The sequence below is a fragment of the Anomaloglossus baeobatrachus genome, chromosome 5 (assembly GCF_048569485.1).
Source record: "Anomaloglossus baeobatrachus isolate aAnoBae1 chromosome 5, aAnoBae1.hap1, whole genome shotgun sequence".
Taxonomy (NCBI): Eukaryota; Metazoa; Chordata; class Amphibia; order Anura; family Aromobatidae; genus Anomaloglossus; species Anomaloglossus baeobatrachus.
This window is the reverse complement of record NC_134357.1, coordinates 415,308,513-415,326,664: the sequence shown is the minus strand read 5'-3', so window position 1 is coordinate 415,326,664 and position 18,152 is coordinate 415,308,513. Positions and strand designations below refer to the sequence as shown.

The 18,152-nt window shown below is 48.3% G+C and overlaps 1 protein-coding gene across 1 annotated transcript in view; it reads right to left on the bottom strand.

Annotated features, from left to right (window-relative positions):
- Nucleotides 1-18,152, bottom strand: part of MYO1D (myosin ID) — a 139,224-nt gene that overhangs the window by 40,714 nt on the left and 80,358 nt on the right. The window contains exons 8-11 of the mRNA XM_075350264.1: nt 16,551-16,754; nt 16,316-16,461; nt 9,114-9,228; nt 8,803-8,973 (exon numbers count right to left, since the gene is read on the bottom strand). Coding sequence (XP_075206379.1) covers nt 8,803-8,973; nt 9,114-9,228; nt 16,316-16,461; nt 16,551-16,754 — 636 coding nt within the window. The remainder of the gene's footprint in view (nt 1-8,802; nt 8,974-9,113; nt 9,229-16,315; nt 16,462-16,550; nt 16,755-18,152) is intronic.

Sequence of the window (18,152 nt, the reverse complement as noted above, 5' to 3'; positions counted from 1 at the left end):
TGGAGCGACGAGTATGGCTCGATGGCAGTCGGACTTGATTTTCCGGAGAACTCTGGGTAACAATGCTAGAGGTGGGAACACATAGGGGAGACGGAATTGCGACCAATCCTGAACTAGGGCGTCTGCCGCCAGCGCTCGGTGATCGTGAGACCGTGCCATGAAAACTGGGACCTTGTTGTTGTGCCGTGACGCCATCAGATCGACGTCCGGCGTCCCCCAGCGGCAACAGATCTGTTGAAACACGTCCGGGTGAAGGGACCATTCTCCTGCGTCCATGCCCTGGCGACTGAGAAAGTCTGCTTCCCAGTTTTCCACGCCTGGGATGTGAACTGCGGATATGGTGGACGCTCTGCTTTCCACCCACGTCAAAATCCGCTGGACTTCTTGAAAAGCTTGGCGACTGCGTGTTCCCCCTTGGTGGTTGATGTACGCCACCGCTGTGGAATTGTCCGACTGAATCCGAATCTGCTTGCCTTCCAGCCATTGTTGGAAGGCTCGCAGGGCAAGATAGATTGCTCTGATTTCTAGAACATTGATCTGCAGGGTGGACTCTTCCTGAGTCCACGTCCCCTGAGCCCTGTGGTGGAGAAACACCGCTCCCCACCCTGAAAGGCTCGCATCCGTCGTGACCACTGCCCATGACGGGGGAAGGAACGACTTTCCCTGTGACAATGAGTTGGGGAGAAGCCACCAACGTAGAGAGTCCTTGGCAGTCTGAGAGAGGGAAACAGTCCTGTCGAGGGACGTCGATCTCCCATCCCATTGGCGCAGAATGTCCCATTGGAGAGGGCGCAGATGAAACTGCGCGAACGGGACTGCCTCCATTGCTGCTACCATCTTTCCTAGGAAATGCATGAGGCGCCTCAGTGAGTGCGACTGGCTCTGAAGGAGAGATTGCACTCCAGTCTGTAGCGAGCACTGCTTGTCCAGTGGAAGCCTCACTATCGCTGATAGAGTATGAAACTCCATGCCAAGATAAGTCAGAGATTGGGTCGGGGTTAGATGAGACTTTGGAAAGTTGATAATCCACCCGAAAGTCTGGAGAGTGTCTAGCGCCACCTTCAGACTGTGTTGGCATGCCTCTTGAGAGGGTGCCTTTATAAGCAGGTCGTCTAGATACGGGATGACCGAGTGACCCTGCGAGTGCAGAACAGCTACTACTGCTGCCATGACTTTGGTGAAGACCCGGGGGGCTGTTGCCAGACCGAAAGGTAACGCTACGAACTGTAGGTGCTCGTCGTGTATGACGAAGCGTAGGTAACGCTGATGCTCTGGTGCAATCGGCACGTGGAGATACGCATCTTTGATATCTATTGATGCTAGAAAATCTCCTTGAGACATTGAGGCTATGACGGAGCGTAGGGATTCCATCCGGAACCTCCTGACTTTTACGTGTCTGTTGAGCAACTTTAGATCCAGGACGGGCCGATACGATCCGTCCTTTTTTGGGACCACAAACAGATTGGAGTAAAAACCGTGACCTTGTTCCTGAAGAGGGACGGAGGTCACCACTCCTTCCGCCTTTAGAGCGGCCACCGCCTGCAACAGAGCATCGGCTCGGTCTGGTGGTGGAGAAGTTCTGAAGAAACGAGTTGGCGGACGAGAAATGAACTCTATCCTGTACCCGTGAGACAGAATATCTCTCACCCAACGGTCTTTGACGCTTGCTAGCCAAATGTCGCCAAAGTGGGACAGCCTCCCACCGACCGCGGGTGTGGGAACCGGAGACCGCAAGTCAGGAGGACGCCGTCTTGGCAGCGGCTCCTCTGGCTGGTCCTTTTGGGCGCGACTGAGACCTCCAAGAATCTGAGCGTCTCTGGTCCTTTTGAGTCTTTTTTGACGAGGCGAATTGGGACCTGCCCGGTCCTCGAAAGGACCGATAACCAGACTGACCCCTCCTCTGTTGGGGTTTGTTTTGTCTGTGTTGCGGTAAGGAAGAGTCCTTACCCTTGGAGTGCTTGATGATTTCATCTAAACGCTCTCCAAACAATCGGTCACGAGAAAAAGGCAAATTGGTTAAGCACTTCTTGGAATGAGAATCTGCTTTCCAATGTCTCAACCACAGGGCCCTACGCAAAACAACGGAGTTGGCTGACGCCACTGCCGTGCGGCTTGTAGCGTCAAGAACAGCATTAATCGCGTACGACGCGAATGCCGCCATTTGCGAGGTCAATGGTGCTACCTGCGGGGCACATGCACGTGTGACTGAGTCGACTCGCGCAAGCCCGGCCGTGATAGCTTGGAGTGCCCATACGGCCGCAAAAGAAGGCGCTAATGACGCTCCAATCGCTTCATAGATGGATTTCAGCCAGAGCTCCATCTGCCTGTCAGTGGCATCTTTAAGTGCCGCTCCATCTTCAACTGCAACCAAGGATCTAGCTGCAAGCCTGGAAATTGGAGGATCCACTTTTGGACACTGGGTCCAACCCTTGACCACTTCAGTGGGAAAAGGGTAGCGTGTATCTTTAAGCCGTTTAGGAAAACGTCTTTCAGGATAAGCGTGGGGTTTCTGGATTGCGTCTCTGAAGTCAGCGTGGTCCAGAAAAGTGCTTAATGTACGCTTAGGGTATCTGAAATGGATTCTCTCGTGCTGCGAAGCTGACTCCTCTACAAGAGGAGCTGGTGGGGAAATATTTAACATCTTATTGATGTTAAATATAAGATCATTAACTATGGCGTCGCCATCTGGTGTATCTAGATTGAGAGCGGTCCCAGGATCAGATTCCTGATCAGTTACGTCCGCCTCATCACCCATAGATTCATCTCGCTGGGATCCTGACCATTGAGATGAATGTGAAGGACCGTCATAGCGAGCCCGCTTAGGCTGCCCGGGGCCATCGTCCGAGTCAGAGTCTTCACCCTGAGGTGTAGATGCCCGTCCCGGAGCTTGGTAATTGAGCTGAGGGGGACCAGGGGGCAATGATTGCACAGTGTCCGTGGCCTGAAGTACAGGCCTAGCTCGCAATGTGTCCAGAATTTGTGACATAGTGAGAGACATTCTGTCAGCAAATGCTGCAAACTCAGTTCCTGTCACCTGGACAGCATTCACAGGTGGTACACCCTGGGTCACGTCCAGCAGAGGTCCCGACTGTGCAAGCGCCGCAGGGGCCGAGCACTGGACACAATGGGGGTCCGTGGAGCCTGCCGGTAGAAAAGTCCCACATGCGGTGCAGGAAGCATATAATGTCTGTGCTTTGGCACCCTTGCGTTTTACGGACGACATGCTGCTGGCTCTCTGCAATGTGAGAGAGTCTATAGCCAAAGGGGGGCCAGCGCTAAGTAATACCAAGTATTTGTAGTAACAAAATACTAAGACTAGTACTGGCACAAGAGGGGGTGAGCCCTGAGGGCTGCTTACCGCCCGCTGAATAGCGGGTAAGATGCAAAATCCCTTGTCTGGGTCTCCCCGGCTCCCCTCTGCAGCCCAGCGTGTTCAGCAGGAATGGCTGCCGGCGTCTGTGGAGAGGGGCGGTCCGTGGGAGTTACCAAACAAAAGTGCGGGAACAGTGTCCCCTCTGTGCCGACTGTGAGGGCTGGAGTATGTAAAAATGACTCCAGCCCTCTGCGCTGATGCCTTGGCCAGCGTCCCGCCCCTCTCCTGACTGGCAGGTTTGGGGGCGGGAACGAACGGAAGCAGGCCGCAAAAGCCGGGGACTCTAGTTATCAGCGCGGCCGCCGTAAAAGCGCGGGCCGCGCCGAAGTCCCCGGCGTACCACAAGTGCCAGCCGCGCCGCTGTCCCAGCGGCCGGCGCGACCGTTCCTAGAAGTGGCCCGCGTCCCGCCCCTCTCCTGACTGGCAGGTCTGGGGGCGGGAACGAACGGAAGCAGGCCGCAAAAGCCGGGGACTCTAGTTATCAGCGCGGCCGCCGGAAAAGCGCAGGCCGCGCTGAAGTCCCCGGCGCACTACAAGTGCCAGCCGCGCCGCAGTCCCCGCGGCCGGCGCGACCGATTCCAATAAGTGTGCCTGCTTCAGCGAAGCTGAATGAGGCCATGGCACAAGCGCCGCAGCGCTGATGTCCCCCGGCGCACTACAACACCCAGCATGCTGCGGTGTGAGCGCCAAATACACGGGGACACAGAGTACCTTGAGGAAGCAGGGCCATGTCCCTGATGTACTCCGCTCCATCCAGCATCTTCTCCAGGGGCTGTAGATGGAGCACGGTCTCAGTGCCTGGAGACCGGTAAATCCCACTTCACCCAGAGCCCTGTAAAAAGGGATGGGGAAGGAATCAGCATGTGGGCTCCTGCCGCCGTACCCGCAATGGGTACCTCAACCTTACAAACACCTCCGACCTAGTGGGGTGAGAAGGGAGCATGCTGGGAGTCTGTATAGACCCTCTTTTCTTCCATCCGACATAGTCAGCAGCTGCTGCTGACTAAAAACAATGGAGCTATGCGTGCGTGTCTGACCTCCTTGCGCACAAAGCTAAAACTGAGGAACCCGTACCCCTACGGGAGGGTGTATAGCCAGAAGGGGAGGGGCCTTACACTTTTGAGTGTAGTTCTTTGTGCGGCCTCCAGAGGCAGTAGCTATACACCCACTGTCTGGGTCTCCCAATTAGGAGCGAAAAAGAAAACACTGATGTGCTGTAATAAAAACATAGATACAATGGTAGTATATAGTAGCACATTGTTCTCTGAGGGAGACACAAGGGCAGATATCATCGTGAAGTCACTGATAACTGTCACTGCAGTTACAAACAATGACCGTATGAAGGGCGTTTATGTATATGAATATCAGGGTAGTCAGAACAAGACCGGGTACAAGTGCACTAAATCCACCTTTACCAGAGAACTATTCATTTTACTTTTCAGACCCCTTGACTACTGCCTCTATAAACTGCAGAAGGGGAACTGAAATGAAAGCTATGATAACTTTCATACAAGTGGCTGGACAAAGAAAGAGTACACCACCTTCCAATGTTTTATAAAATGGATTTTACCCTATTTAAAAAATTCAATAAACAACATGAAAAGGGTTAAAAATAATAATAAAAATACAAACAAAACAAAAAAAACTAAATTATTCACCTATTCATTACGCTACTGCTATAGTGATCCGTTCCGGTCTCTACTAACTTCATGCAGAGATCATTGATCACAACGATCATGTGGCATTGCAAGAAGATGGACTTACTGTGCACGTTAAACCTTGAAGACACCAATCATGTTATTGTTGTGTAATGTAATGTGCAACATGTATGGTGTCCTGTGTTAGGGTATGTGCGCACGTTGCTTTTTACCTGCTTTTTACCTGCTTTTTTGCTGCTTTTTCTTCTGCGCTGTTTAATGCCAAAATGGATGTGTTCTTCTATTCAAGCAAAGTCTATGGGAATTTGGGTTTCTTGTTCACACTATGTTGTTCAAAATGCTGCCTTTTTGAGGCAGAACTTTGGTCAAAAACTCAGCTTTTCAAAGAAGCAACATGTCAATTGTTTTTGCCATTTGGGTTTTGCACTGCAAAGCTGAGTTTTTGACCAAAGTTCTGCCACAAAAAGGCAGCATTTTGAACAACATAGTGTGAACAAGAAACCCAAATTCCCATAGACTTTGCTTGAATAGAAGAACACATCCATTTTGGCATTAAACAGCGCAGAAGAAAAAGCAGCAAAAAAGCAGGTAAAAAGCAGGTAAAAAGCAACGTGCGCACATACCCTTATAGTGTTCAATGTGTTATGCTGAAAGTAGTGCATGTGAGAGTTAACAGTTGGGGCTAGCCTATAGTGGGAGGGGCTAGAGGGCAGGGACAGTGATGGTTTCCTGTCAGAAGTTTAAATAGGACCAAGCGTGTGACAGAGACAGACCTAAGGTCTGGTTAGTTGTCAATCTGCATGACGTGGGTGTCCCTAAAGGAAGGGAGAGAGGGGAGACAGATAGCGAGAATCCAAGTGAGTGAAGACCGAGGACAGAGTCATTGGGTCAAGACAGATCAGGAGTGACCCAAGGACTAAGAGACACAGAACCACGGAAGAAGAATCTGACTTTCATGGACTGTAATGTGGTACTAGGCTGGGTTGTAGAAGAACAGATGGGACTAGTGGAGGCTGTAGCAGGTGAAGCGGAGGAAGTGAAGAGAGTGTGTCTAGAGCTACTCCGTGCTATTTAACACTACGAAAAGACATGTGCCCGCTACCTCATGTACACAGTTGTTATAAAGTTTCTATTTAGTAAAATCACATTTTTAAAGAACTGGTGGTCTCTCTGGTCATCAGCCGGTTGACTGGTTATCAGCTGGTCCTGGCCAGCCGAAGTCAATGGTATCATGTGGCCTACAAGGGAAAACTACTCCCTGCAAAACACAAATCCACACTCCCAGCCAGGACCCCAGCTTTCATGTAGCGTGCTATGGCACAGAAGAAGCAGACCTCGCTCACAACTACAACCCCACACCATTTTACAGAATCACCACTGGAGCATGGAGAATGGACATAATCACTACAAGTAAGCAATGTCTAAATGGAGACTGCTAGGGCAGCAGGGATTAAAAAAGGGAATATATTTTTTTTTTAAGTTATTTTAATTGATCCCATTTCCTGATGTTGGCTACATTACTATTAATTCAGAAAGCTCCTTTTAAAGTGAGCCTATCATCACGTTTTTACATATGTACGTAGTGATATGGTTCTATAAGCCCTTGTGCCCTATATTGATTCAACTTTTTTGTAGCAATCCGATGTGCCAGTCAAGAAAAATCTAACATAGAAGCCATTGACAACATGGGCTGGAAGTGCATTTGGGGTGTGTCACCTACTTCTTTAAAATGCTATTTCACGCCCCCAGTATAAAATTTCCCCACCCGGGATAGGTTCCACACCTATGCCTCGAGCCGGAAACCTGATCCTAGGTATCCCTAGTGCTGGGCCCTAAATAGGGAACGGATAGAACGAGCTCTTCCTTGACCTTATTAAACAACGATAAAAGACAACAAGGAGAATGCACAGGGGGAAAAGCATGAGCTACTCATCAGTAGATGACTCAGGTAGAAGTACAGCAAAGCTTTCAGCAATGATACCACAGAAGAGTACAAACCACCTGCTTGCAACCTCGGCTTGAAAGAACTGAAAATATCACCAGCACAGGTCAAAGGAAGGAAGAGGTATTTAAACATCAAGGGAATTCTGACAACAGCTGGGTGGAAGTCGAGCTCCTGCTGGGTCCAAAAGGGAAAGAGAGAAATGCAGCAGGAACGCTACTGTACCACCCCGCGGCCTCGGCTGCGACCGTCGAGCCGCTCGGATCTGTGCTCGTTCTGCGGGCGGTGGCTCGAGACTCTCACGGACCCGGGGGTCACTTCGCTCTGTAAGGGAGGCTGGCGCTGCACGCAGGGGATGCGGGAATTTCGGGTGTCGGGGTGATCGCTCGTGACGCCACCCACGGGTAGGGGTGAGGGACTCCCGGGAGCGATGTCGGGGCGCAGCTTTGGATGTTAACCCCTCCGTGGGTAGGGGCGGTGTGTCCCGGGGCCCGGTTGCGGGGAGCTGGCGCAGGGTGCAGGGCTGCGGTGCGATACGGTACTCACAATTGAGGCACACAGAGTCACTGGTAAACCAAACGTGGTGGAAGACGGGAGGCCCGCAGCCGGCTGCAATTCACTAGACAGGTTGGCAGAGTTCCCCCTCTCTCCTGCACCTAAGTGTAAGTGGACCACGGTGCCCAAGCACGGGTGGTCTGCTCCCCAGCGGGTATGCCGAAAGAGCTCCTTTGCCCGCAGGCGCTGGCCCTTGGATCTCTGGCCTCTGGCGGTGGCTACTATCCAGTCGGGTTGGGCTTTTGCAGTCTATCGGAACTTTGGTGGGAAAGAACCCCGGGAGGTCCAGATCCTCAATCAGTTAATTTGACTAAATGGTGGCCTACGGCCTAGTCAGGGTCTGAGTACCCTTCCTGGTGCTCCGGTAAACTGTTAGCTCCCCGGTTCGGTTCAGGCGGGCTCCAACCCTGTCCCGGTCCCTACGGTTCCACCGGTCGTGTTCCCGGTCTCCTGCAGGCGGCCCCTGCCATCTGCCTGCCTGGCTGTTGGGGGGTCCTAGGCTCCAACCCAGGCCCCGAGCAGAACTGCACTGCTGCGCTACTCCTCAACTCCAAACTCCTCTCCACTCCTCTACAACTCTCTCTCTCGCCGCCTCTCACTCTCTCTTTTTCAACTTCCTGCCTCAGGCCAGCAGACTCCTCGTTGGGCGTGTCTTTCCGCCTGACTCCGCCCACCTGGTGTGCCTGTCTAACACTGAGGGAGGCAACCAGGGCTTCATGTTTGACGGGTGTTACCTGCCTAGTGGTGGGGGTGTAGGTGGTCTAGTGACCTGTGACCCCTGTGGTGTCCAGGGCGTCACACTACCTATACCAATGAATACTGACAGCAGGAAGAATGGAAAGTCAGGAAGCATTCTGTGCAGCCAGATGCTATGACCTTCAATGGCAGAAACCACATGACTGTGTCAAACGTGACACACCCGTGACAACTGCCTTCTGAGGGGCACCAAATGTAGTGGTTTACTTCTCTTACAAGCTGGAACTAATTTCCTAGTATGATTTGTAAGACTTTTTTTAGAAGGAGAAACCAGAGTATCAGACGAAAACATAAAAAAATAAAATAAAAATCCATGTAGATGCTCCCCGCATATCAGACTGTTTATTTTAGAGAATTTGGTATGAATATGTTACAAATGTAATAGTGAAGTTCCCTGCAGAACTGTGCCAACTACTCATTGCTAGGTGTTCCAGCAACCAGATTTTTCACTTGGGACTCACTCTATGAAGTCTACGTCCACTTTACCCATCAGCCGTCCTTCCCCTAACTATCATTACCTTCCTGCTGGAGTAGTGGGCATGTTTCCCCAGTTGTTTGTTCAGTGCATCCAGGAACATGGGGTCCGTCACTTTCCCTACATTCATGCAGGCGTCGTCCAACAGCGAAATGATTCCACGATGCTGTTGCTCCACTAAATCCACAATAATTTGGTTGTTGAAATAATCTATCTGTGAGAAGAAAATAAGGAGACATATCAGAAGCCATTGAGAAGCCACCAGATCATCACCAGTAATGAAATGAATGGAAACGTAGTACAGAAACTGCTCAGGAGGAGAGGAGCCCACCAGTGGATGATATGACTACTTACATGTTTCCAGGGAATCCCCTCCCGCTTGTATTCCTCCTGCTCCTGGGTCAGGACGAGCTGGATAAAGAGCTGCTGTAGTTTCTCGTTACAATAATTAATGCAGAACTGCTCAAAGCTGAAAGACATGGGGAAGTCATAAGATAGTGGGGACATCTCAACTATAGTAGAGGTCACCAAAAACAGCAAAACCGGGAAGGGGGGGGGGGATCACTTTTTCCAAAGGCGAGACAAAAACTGTATTGCTTTCTTTTAATGGATCCCATCTGTTCTGTTCTATTGGAACATTTGATACGTCAGGCATAATCTAAATGCTGTAGACTTAGGAGAGAAGTGAAATTTCTGCCCCTAAAAAATAATGTATTCAACTGTGTTTTTGCTACACCATATGCATAGACTTCTTCACGCTTTGGGTCTCTTGCAGAAATCTCAATAACATCTACCATGCGTGCATACTTGAATAAGACTATTAGGACATCAACCAAGACATTTGGGCTTCAGCAACTCACTTCTAGGGATAGTGACTAATTCTCAACCGATTTACATCACTTTTCAGACATAAAAACATTTCCACCACTCCATTCATCTACCAGCGATCAGGCCCCTGCTGTGAGATCTCTAGTCGTTGCAGAATGGTCCAGGCCATTTTCTTCAAAGGCGATGTCCTGCTGGGCAGGACACATCGCTGTGTTTGACACTGTGTGACAGGGTCACAGTGACTGCTGAGATCATTATACAGGTCGCTACTGCGACCTGTACTGTTCCTGCATCGCTAGTAAGATCTGACTGTGTGACATCTCACCAGCGACTTACCAGCGATCCCTATCAGGTCGCATCGTTTTCGGGATCGCTGGTAAGGCTAGGTTCACACACTGCGTTTTTTTGATGCTGCGTTTTTGTGCGTTTTTTGCGGCAAAAAACGCACAAAAACGCACCCGCGTCAAAAAAACGCGGCAAAAAACGCGCGCGATTTGGTGTGTTTTTTTGCTGCGTTTTTGCTCACTGCGTCTTTATGCGTTTTTTATCAGTGAACAAAAAAAAAAAAAAAAGGTCTGATGTCATTTCCTTCTTCACTATGTTCTTCATTCTCCACTAATGTATGCAGGAGAGCAGACAGTTGCAGAACTACAAGTCTCAGCATACTCCATCCAATAGTGCATGCAGGAGAGCAGACAGCAGCTGCAGAACTACAAGGCTCAGCATGCTCCATCCAGGACTGTATGCTGGAGGGAGAGTCAGGGGGAGCAGACCTACAAGGCTTAGCATCCTCCATCCAATAGTGTATGCAGGAGAGCAGACAGCAGCTGCAGAACTGCAAGGCTCAGCATCCTCCATCCAATAGTGTATGCAGGAGAGCAGACAGCAGCTGTCGAACTACAAGGCTCAGCATCCTCCTTCCAGGACTGTATGCAGGATTTCTTTGCCCCCCCCCCAAAAAAAAAATGACGTGGGCTTCGCCATATTTTTGTATGCTAGCTGGGTACAGCAGGCAGGTACGGGCTGCCCCCAACCCCCAGCTGCCTATTTGTACCCGGCTGGGAACCAAAAATATAGAGAAGACCTTTTTTTTTTAATTATTTCATGAATTTCATGAAATAATTAAAAAAAAAAATGACGTGAGCTTCGTCTAATTTTTGTGTCCAGCCGGGTACAACTAGGCAGCTGGGGATTGGAATCCACAGTGCAGGGTGCCCATGCTTTCTGGGCACCCTCGCTGTGAATTGCAGTCCCACAGCCACCCCAGAAAATGGCGCTTTCATAGAAGCGCCATCTTCTGGCGCTGTATCCAACTCTTCCAGCTGCCCTGATGCCGGGTGGCTCGCTGGGTAATAATGGGGTTAGGGCTAGCTGTATATGGTGTCACGCCAATATTAGACATGGCCACCATGAATTTCTAGTAAAGATAAAAAAAAAACACAACACACAGAAAAATATTTTTATTAGAAATAAAACACAACACAATTAGTGACTCCATCTTTATTGAAATAAAGCACCCCCCTCCGCAGTAATCCTGGGTCAAGGGTCCCGCGCCGTCCAATCCGGATCCAATATCATCTGATCGGTTTGCTGGAAGGCAAAGCGATCAGATGATGTGTCAGGTTCTAGGGGCTGAATCCCATCACACATCAGCTGATTGTATAAAAGCCGATTATACAATCAGCTGATGCATCGGTGCAAAAAAAAAAAAAAAAAATACTCACTTATGTGCTGATTACCAGCAGCTCCTGCAGCGATGGGGCGGGAGTCTGATCCTGTCCGATCGCTGCAGCAGCTGCCGGTAATCAGGGATAAAGTCTCCTGACGCATACGCTGATAGGTGAAGCCGGCCGGCCGCTGGCGTCACCCCGAGACTTACGATCAGCTGATGCGTCAGGTGACTGCATCAGGTGATCCATCGCCAGGTCCTGCATCCTGCAGGCATACGTACCCGGGGAGACTGCACACTGCCGGAGCGGCGATACCGTGACAGAATCTGGGAGCGGACATGGCACCGGGAGGCTGCAGACAGGTGAGTATAACTTTTTTTTTTTTTCTACTGTTCACTTTTGATTGCCGCTTCCACCTCCCGCCCAGACATGGCGCCGCACGGCAGCTGACATGCACAGGACCGGAGGTGGAAGCGGCGGTGACGGTACCGGGAGGATTCACGCTTCTGTGTTTACTGACAGAAGGAATCCTCTTCCTGTACACGTCACTTTACTACCCACCTCCTGCGTTTATAGCTGCGTTTTTGGTCTTAGAAACGCACCAAAACGCACCAAAACGCAGCTATATTTGCAATTTGCGTTTCTCATTGCGTCTTTCAACATCCCATTGCACTCAATGGATGAAAAGCGCAGTGAAAAACGCGGGAATAATTGACATGCTGCATTTTTGTGGCACCACAAAAACGCAGCTGAAAAAAAACAGATGTGTGCGGACAGCAAAAATGAAAACTCAGACTTTGCTGGGGAAGCAAAGTCCTGCATTTTTGAGGCCAAAAACGCACCCGAAAAACGCGCTAAAACGCCGCGAAAAACGCACTGTGCGCACATAGCCTAAGTCATTGTGTGTGACTGGGCCTTTAGAGGTTGGACTCCCACTGATCCTCAAGTGGGTGATTAATGGTTAATCCCATCAATAAAAAATGTTAAGACAATGGTAGATTCATCAGCAAGGTATGCAACCTTCACACAGTAGACCAGAAGTAATAAATCTCCCCGTCTACTGGGCTCCTGAGAAATATCCAGTCATTAGATTGATCTCTTCACAAACAATACTTGGCGTGTCATGATCAGTGGAGTATAAGGCTATGTGCACACGCTGCGTTTTTTTGACGCTGCGTTTTTGTGCGTTTTTGGCCGCTAAAAACGCACAAAAACACACCTGCGTCGAAAAAACGCGGCAAAAAACGCATGCGTTTTGCCGCGATTTGGTGCGTTTTTTTGCTGCGGTTTGCTGCGTTTTTGCTCACTGCGTCCTTATGCGTTTTTTATCAGTGAACAAAAAAAAAAAAGGTCTGATGTCATTTCCTTCTTCAATGTGTTCTTCATTCTCCACTAGTGTATGCAGAAGAGCAGACAGCTGCAGAACTACAAGGCTCAGCATCCTCGATCCAATAGTGTATGCAGGACAGCAGACAGCAGCTGTCGAACTACAAGGCTCAGCATCCTCCTTCCAATAGTGTATGCAGGAGAGCAGACAGCAGCTGTCGAACTACAAGGCTCAGCATCCTCCTTCCAGGACTGTATGCAGGATTTCTTTGCCCCCCCAAAAAAAAAAAAAATGACGTGGGCTTCGCCATATTTTTGTATGCTAGCCGGGTACAGCAGGCAGGTACGGGCTGCCCCCAACCCCCAGCTGCCTATTTGTACCCGGCTGGGAACCAAAAATATAGGGAAGCCCTTTTTTTTTAAATTATTTCATGAATTTCATGAAATAATTTAAAAAAAAAATGACGTGAGCTTCGCCCCATTTTTGAGTCCAGCCGGGTACAACTAGGCAGCTGGGGATTGGAATCCACAGTGCAGGGTGCCCATGCTTTCTGGGCACCCCCGCTGTGAATTGCAGTCCCGCAGCCACCCCAGAAAATGGCGCTTTCATAGAAGCGCCATCTTCTGGCGCTGTATCCAACTCTTCCGGCTGCCCTGATGCCGGGTGGCTAGCCGGGTAATAATGGAGTTAGGGCTAGCTGTATATTATCAGCTAGCCCTAAGCCCGAAATTCATGGTGTCACGCCAATATTAGACATGGCCACCATGAATTTCTAGTAAAGATAAAAAAAAAACACAACACACAGAAAAATATTTTTATTAGAAATAAAACACAACACAATTAGTGACTCCATCTTTATTGAGATAAACCCCCCTCCGCAGTAATCCTGGGTTAGGGTCCCGCGCCGTCCAATCAGGATCCAATATCATCTGATCGGTTTGCTGGAAGGCAAAGCGATCAGATGATGTGTCAGGTTAAAGGATGTGAATCCCATCACACATCAGCTGATTGTATAAAAGCCGGTTATACAATCAGCTGATGCATCAGTAGAAAAAAAAAAAAATAATACTCACTTATGTGCTGAATTACCGGCAGCTCCCGGAGCGATGGGGCGGGAGTCTGATCCTGTCCGATCGCTGCAGCAGCTGCCGGTAATCAGGGATGAAGTCTCCTGACGCATCCGCTGATACCGGCCGGGCGCCCGCGTCAGCCCGAGACTCGATCAGCTGATGCGTCAGGTGACTGCATCAGGTGATCCATCGCCAGGTCCTGCAAGCAAGGTCCTGCCCCGGGGAGACTGCACACAGCCGGAGCGGGAGCGGCGATACCGTGACAGGAGCTGGGAGCGGGCATGGCACCGCGAGGCTGCAGACAGGTGAGTATAACTTTTTTTTTTTTTATTCTACTGTTAACTTTTGTTTTCGCAGCCGCTTCCACCTCCTGCCTGTACATGGCGCCGCACGGCAGCATACATGCACAGGACGGGAGGTGGATGCGGCGGTGACGGTACCGGGAGGATTCACGCTTCTGTCTATACTGACAGAAGGAATCCTCTTCCTGTACACGTCACTTTACTACCCACCTCCTGCGCTTATAGCTGCGTTTTTGGTCTTAGAAACGCACCAAAACGCAGCTATTTGCGTTTCTCATTGCGTCTTTCAACATCCCATTGAACTCAATGGATGAAAAGCGCAGTGAAAAACGCGGGAATAATTGACATGCTGCGTTTTTGTGGTCACCACAAAAACGCAGCTGAAAAAAAACGCTGTGTGGGGACAGCAAAAATGAAAACTCATAGACTTTGCTGGGGAAGCAAAGTCATGCAGTTTTGAGGCCAAAAACGCACCCGAAAACCGCGCAAAAACACCGAGAAAAACGCACCGTGTGCACATAGCCTAAGGGGTACTTCACACACAGCAAGATCACTACTGAGATCGCTGCTGAGTCACGGTTTTTGTGACCTCATTAGCGATCTCGCTGTGTGTGACACTGAGCAGCGATCTGGCCCCTGCTGTGAGATCGCTGCTCGTTACACACAGCCCTGGTTCGTTTTTTTATTGTTGCTCTCCCGCTGATAAGCACACATCGCTGTGTGTGACAGCGAGAGAGCAACAATCCTGAATGTGCAGGGAGCAGGAGCCGGCGTCTGACAGCCTGCGGTAAGCTGTAACCAAGGTAAACATCGGGTAACCAAGGTGGTTACCCGATATTTACCTTCGTTACCAGCCTCCGCAGCTCTCACGCTGCCTGTGCTACCGGCTCCTGCTCCCTGCACACGCTAAGCAGTGTGCGCTGGTAACTAAGGTAAACATCGGGTAACCATACCCGATGTTTACCTTAGTTACCATTGTCCGCAGCTTCCAGACGCCGGCTCCGTGCAAGCGCAGTGGTCGCTTGCACGTCGCTGCTGGCTGGGGGCTGGTCACTGGTCGCTGGTGAGATCTGCCTGTTTGACAGCTCACCAGCGACCATGTAGCGATGCAGCAGCGATCCTGACCAGGTCAGATCGCTGGTCGGATCGCTGCTGCATCGCTAAAGTGTGAAGGTACCCTAAAGTATCAAGGGATAGCGGTACAGATGACTATTATTTCACTAAGATCAGAGAAGAGGTTGCTTGGAACAAACTTTCAGAAGATGCACTATGGGATAAAAATATATTTATGTGCCAACATCTTGGGAAAGAAGAACACTTGTGGAGCATATCCCAACCAGCGAGGTCCCGGCGCCACTTATGCTCCATGTTTTTAGTCCATTGACAGCTCCTGATGAAGCTGTTAATGAGGGAAACGCACATTGTGGGGGTTTGTAATCCATCTGGGCAGCACTCTAATTTCAATATATCATTAGGTGATAGGATTTCATTTTGTATTGATATGCATGTATCTACTAATCATGACCTGTAAGGTGACTGGTCAGTCTCTACCTACTTCTACTGACCATGCTTTTGATAACTAGAGACATTTTACTTGATTTAGCAGTGCTCACCCTTCATTTTATATTGCCAGCATTTATTATTATATTTTTTAAATTTATTGTATCTTTTTCGGTATAGTACTGGAATATGCCATGATATTTTGTGCACTATTTAACCTAGTGCATATTATTAGCATTTTTTATTAATTTTTCCTCATAATTATTCTGTATTGTTTTGGTGCAATAACAGTACAGCATGACACATCTGCCTCTTATATTCCATTAGCATTTATCATCTCGCCCATACACCCAATAGTTCTGTTTTTAAGCAATAATTGTATATTATTAGAATACACCTATGATTTGTGATTAATATATTATATATATATATATATATATATATATATATATATATATATATATATAAAAAAAAAATGTTGTTTTTTTTTTTACAATATCGCTCTTTGTGTTATTCTCTGTTTCAATAGATTTTCAATGTATCTATCCGAAGATAAAAAGAAAATAAAAAATGTAAGGGTAGTGTAGCGAGACCATGTAGGGTAGTGTAGCGAGACCATGTGGTCTTTTTGTGCTGTCAATCTTTTGTATTTCTACCTATGGGGTAAATTGTTATTAAGGCGGAGAAAGCTTTGCATGTGCCTTCTATCATTTTTTGGCTACTGTATAAACTCAGAAAATTGCCATATATCTGTGTAAATAATAACAAAACTACCAAACTTTGGCAGCTATTAAAACGCGCTGCTTACTAATATACCACTAGTTTTACATTTTGGTTGGATAGTTGGAAGCCATCATACCTGTTACTGTCAAAGATCTCAAATCCGTAAATATCCAGCACGCCGATGACTGTGTTTTTGCCATGGAGAGCTGCATCCTGTTTTTTTACATCAATGACGTCATTAATACGACTGACAATCCAGCAGAATAGGCGTTCGTAGATGGCCTGTAGACAGATATACAGAATTTAGCAATCATCTCAAGTAACATATACGATGTAGCATGGCATCACCCCAGCAGTCATCCTGTTTGTACCTTGGCGAAAGCATCCCTGCCATAGCTGGCTTCCTTCTCAGTATGCTGCTTGTCGATAATGTCTCTGCCCGTGGCCACGGTCCGGAACAGAAGAGCCTTCTCCAGAAGTTCAAATTTGGAGCCAAGTAAGTCAGCCACTACGGACACAACTTTACTATTCTCTATCAGGGGGGTATCTCCGTCCACAATAAACTTGAGGTTCCCCTGATGAAGAGATGAAAAATGATGAAATCAAGCAGTGACCGAATACATTATTATTTTAGATACCATATTGGAAGCCAGAATGCAAAACAATATTAAACATAATAAAAAAACCCCTTTGTGTTTTCCAGTGAGTGTCAATGGGTGGTTATTGATAAATGACCAATACAAAGTACAGTCAGTTTAGGACTTAAAGGGAATCTGTCACGAGTTTTTTGCCACCTAATCTGAGAGCAACATGATGTAGGACAAGAGATCCTGGTTCCAGCGATATGTCACTTACTGAGCTGTTTGCTGTCATTTTAATAATATCAATGTTTTCTCTATTGTAGATCTAGCAGTTATTTGAATGTGAACCTCTATAACCCCACCCACACCACTGATTGGCAGCTTTTTGCCCATATACAGTGTACACAGGAAGCTGCCAATCAGTGGTGGGGGTGAGGTTACACCGAGCTCATGAATATGCTTGACTACTTGGCAGCACACCAAGTAGTCCTCTAATGATAATCTACTGTTGATTAATATGTGATTTTTTTTCAAAACTACACTAAGCAGCTCAGTAAGTGACACATTGCTGAAATAAGGATCACTGCCCCTATATTATGCTGCTCTCAGGTTAGGTGGCAAAAACCTGGTGACTTAGTCCCTTTAAGGACACTGTACACAGATGGGCATCACACAAACGATGATTTGAGTGATCATTTGGACGACAGCCATCTCAACTTTCTCTCATACACCAAAGCGATTGTTCTTCTGCTTTATGATAAATCTGTAACTAATTCCTCCATGATGAAGCAACAACACCCTGGCGAAACGTGCGTTGGGGTCCTTAGGTCCTATACAGGGGGCACGTGATGGTGCAGGATTAATCCTGGATAAGAGTTTGCACTTAGCACTTTAGGTAAAATTCATCCCAAATTTTGATGTACTACCTTTGTACTTGGAAGCCTGTTTTGTTCCATTGATGTCACAGTACATGGCACATAGTCACCTTTTTGAGGAATACTAGGCATCCTTGTGTTATCTATTTCCCTCTACTTCATTTTGGGTATGCTGTTCTAGTTCATGTACACCATCCTTCCCTCTCTTATGTTTGTTTTTAAGACACAATGATTTTACATGTAGTCTGTGTGTGATCATAACTTAGTAAAGAAATGTGTTACTTATGCAAGGAAAAGAGAACGAGAGTATATTGTGCAAGATTCCTCTACCAGCAACATATCTCAAGGAGTAACAAAGTGATCGGCAGCCCTAAATCAGACATGGTGGATAGTAGTGGTGGATGTTGATCTCCCTAAGGTCAACCATCCTTCCTCACTAAATCAGACATGTCCGTTAAACATCTCCCCTAACAATGAGTTGGCTGGCGCCCACATACACATTAGGAGGCCAAACCGA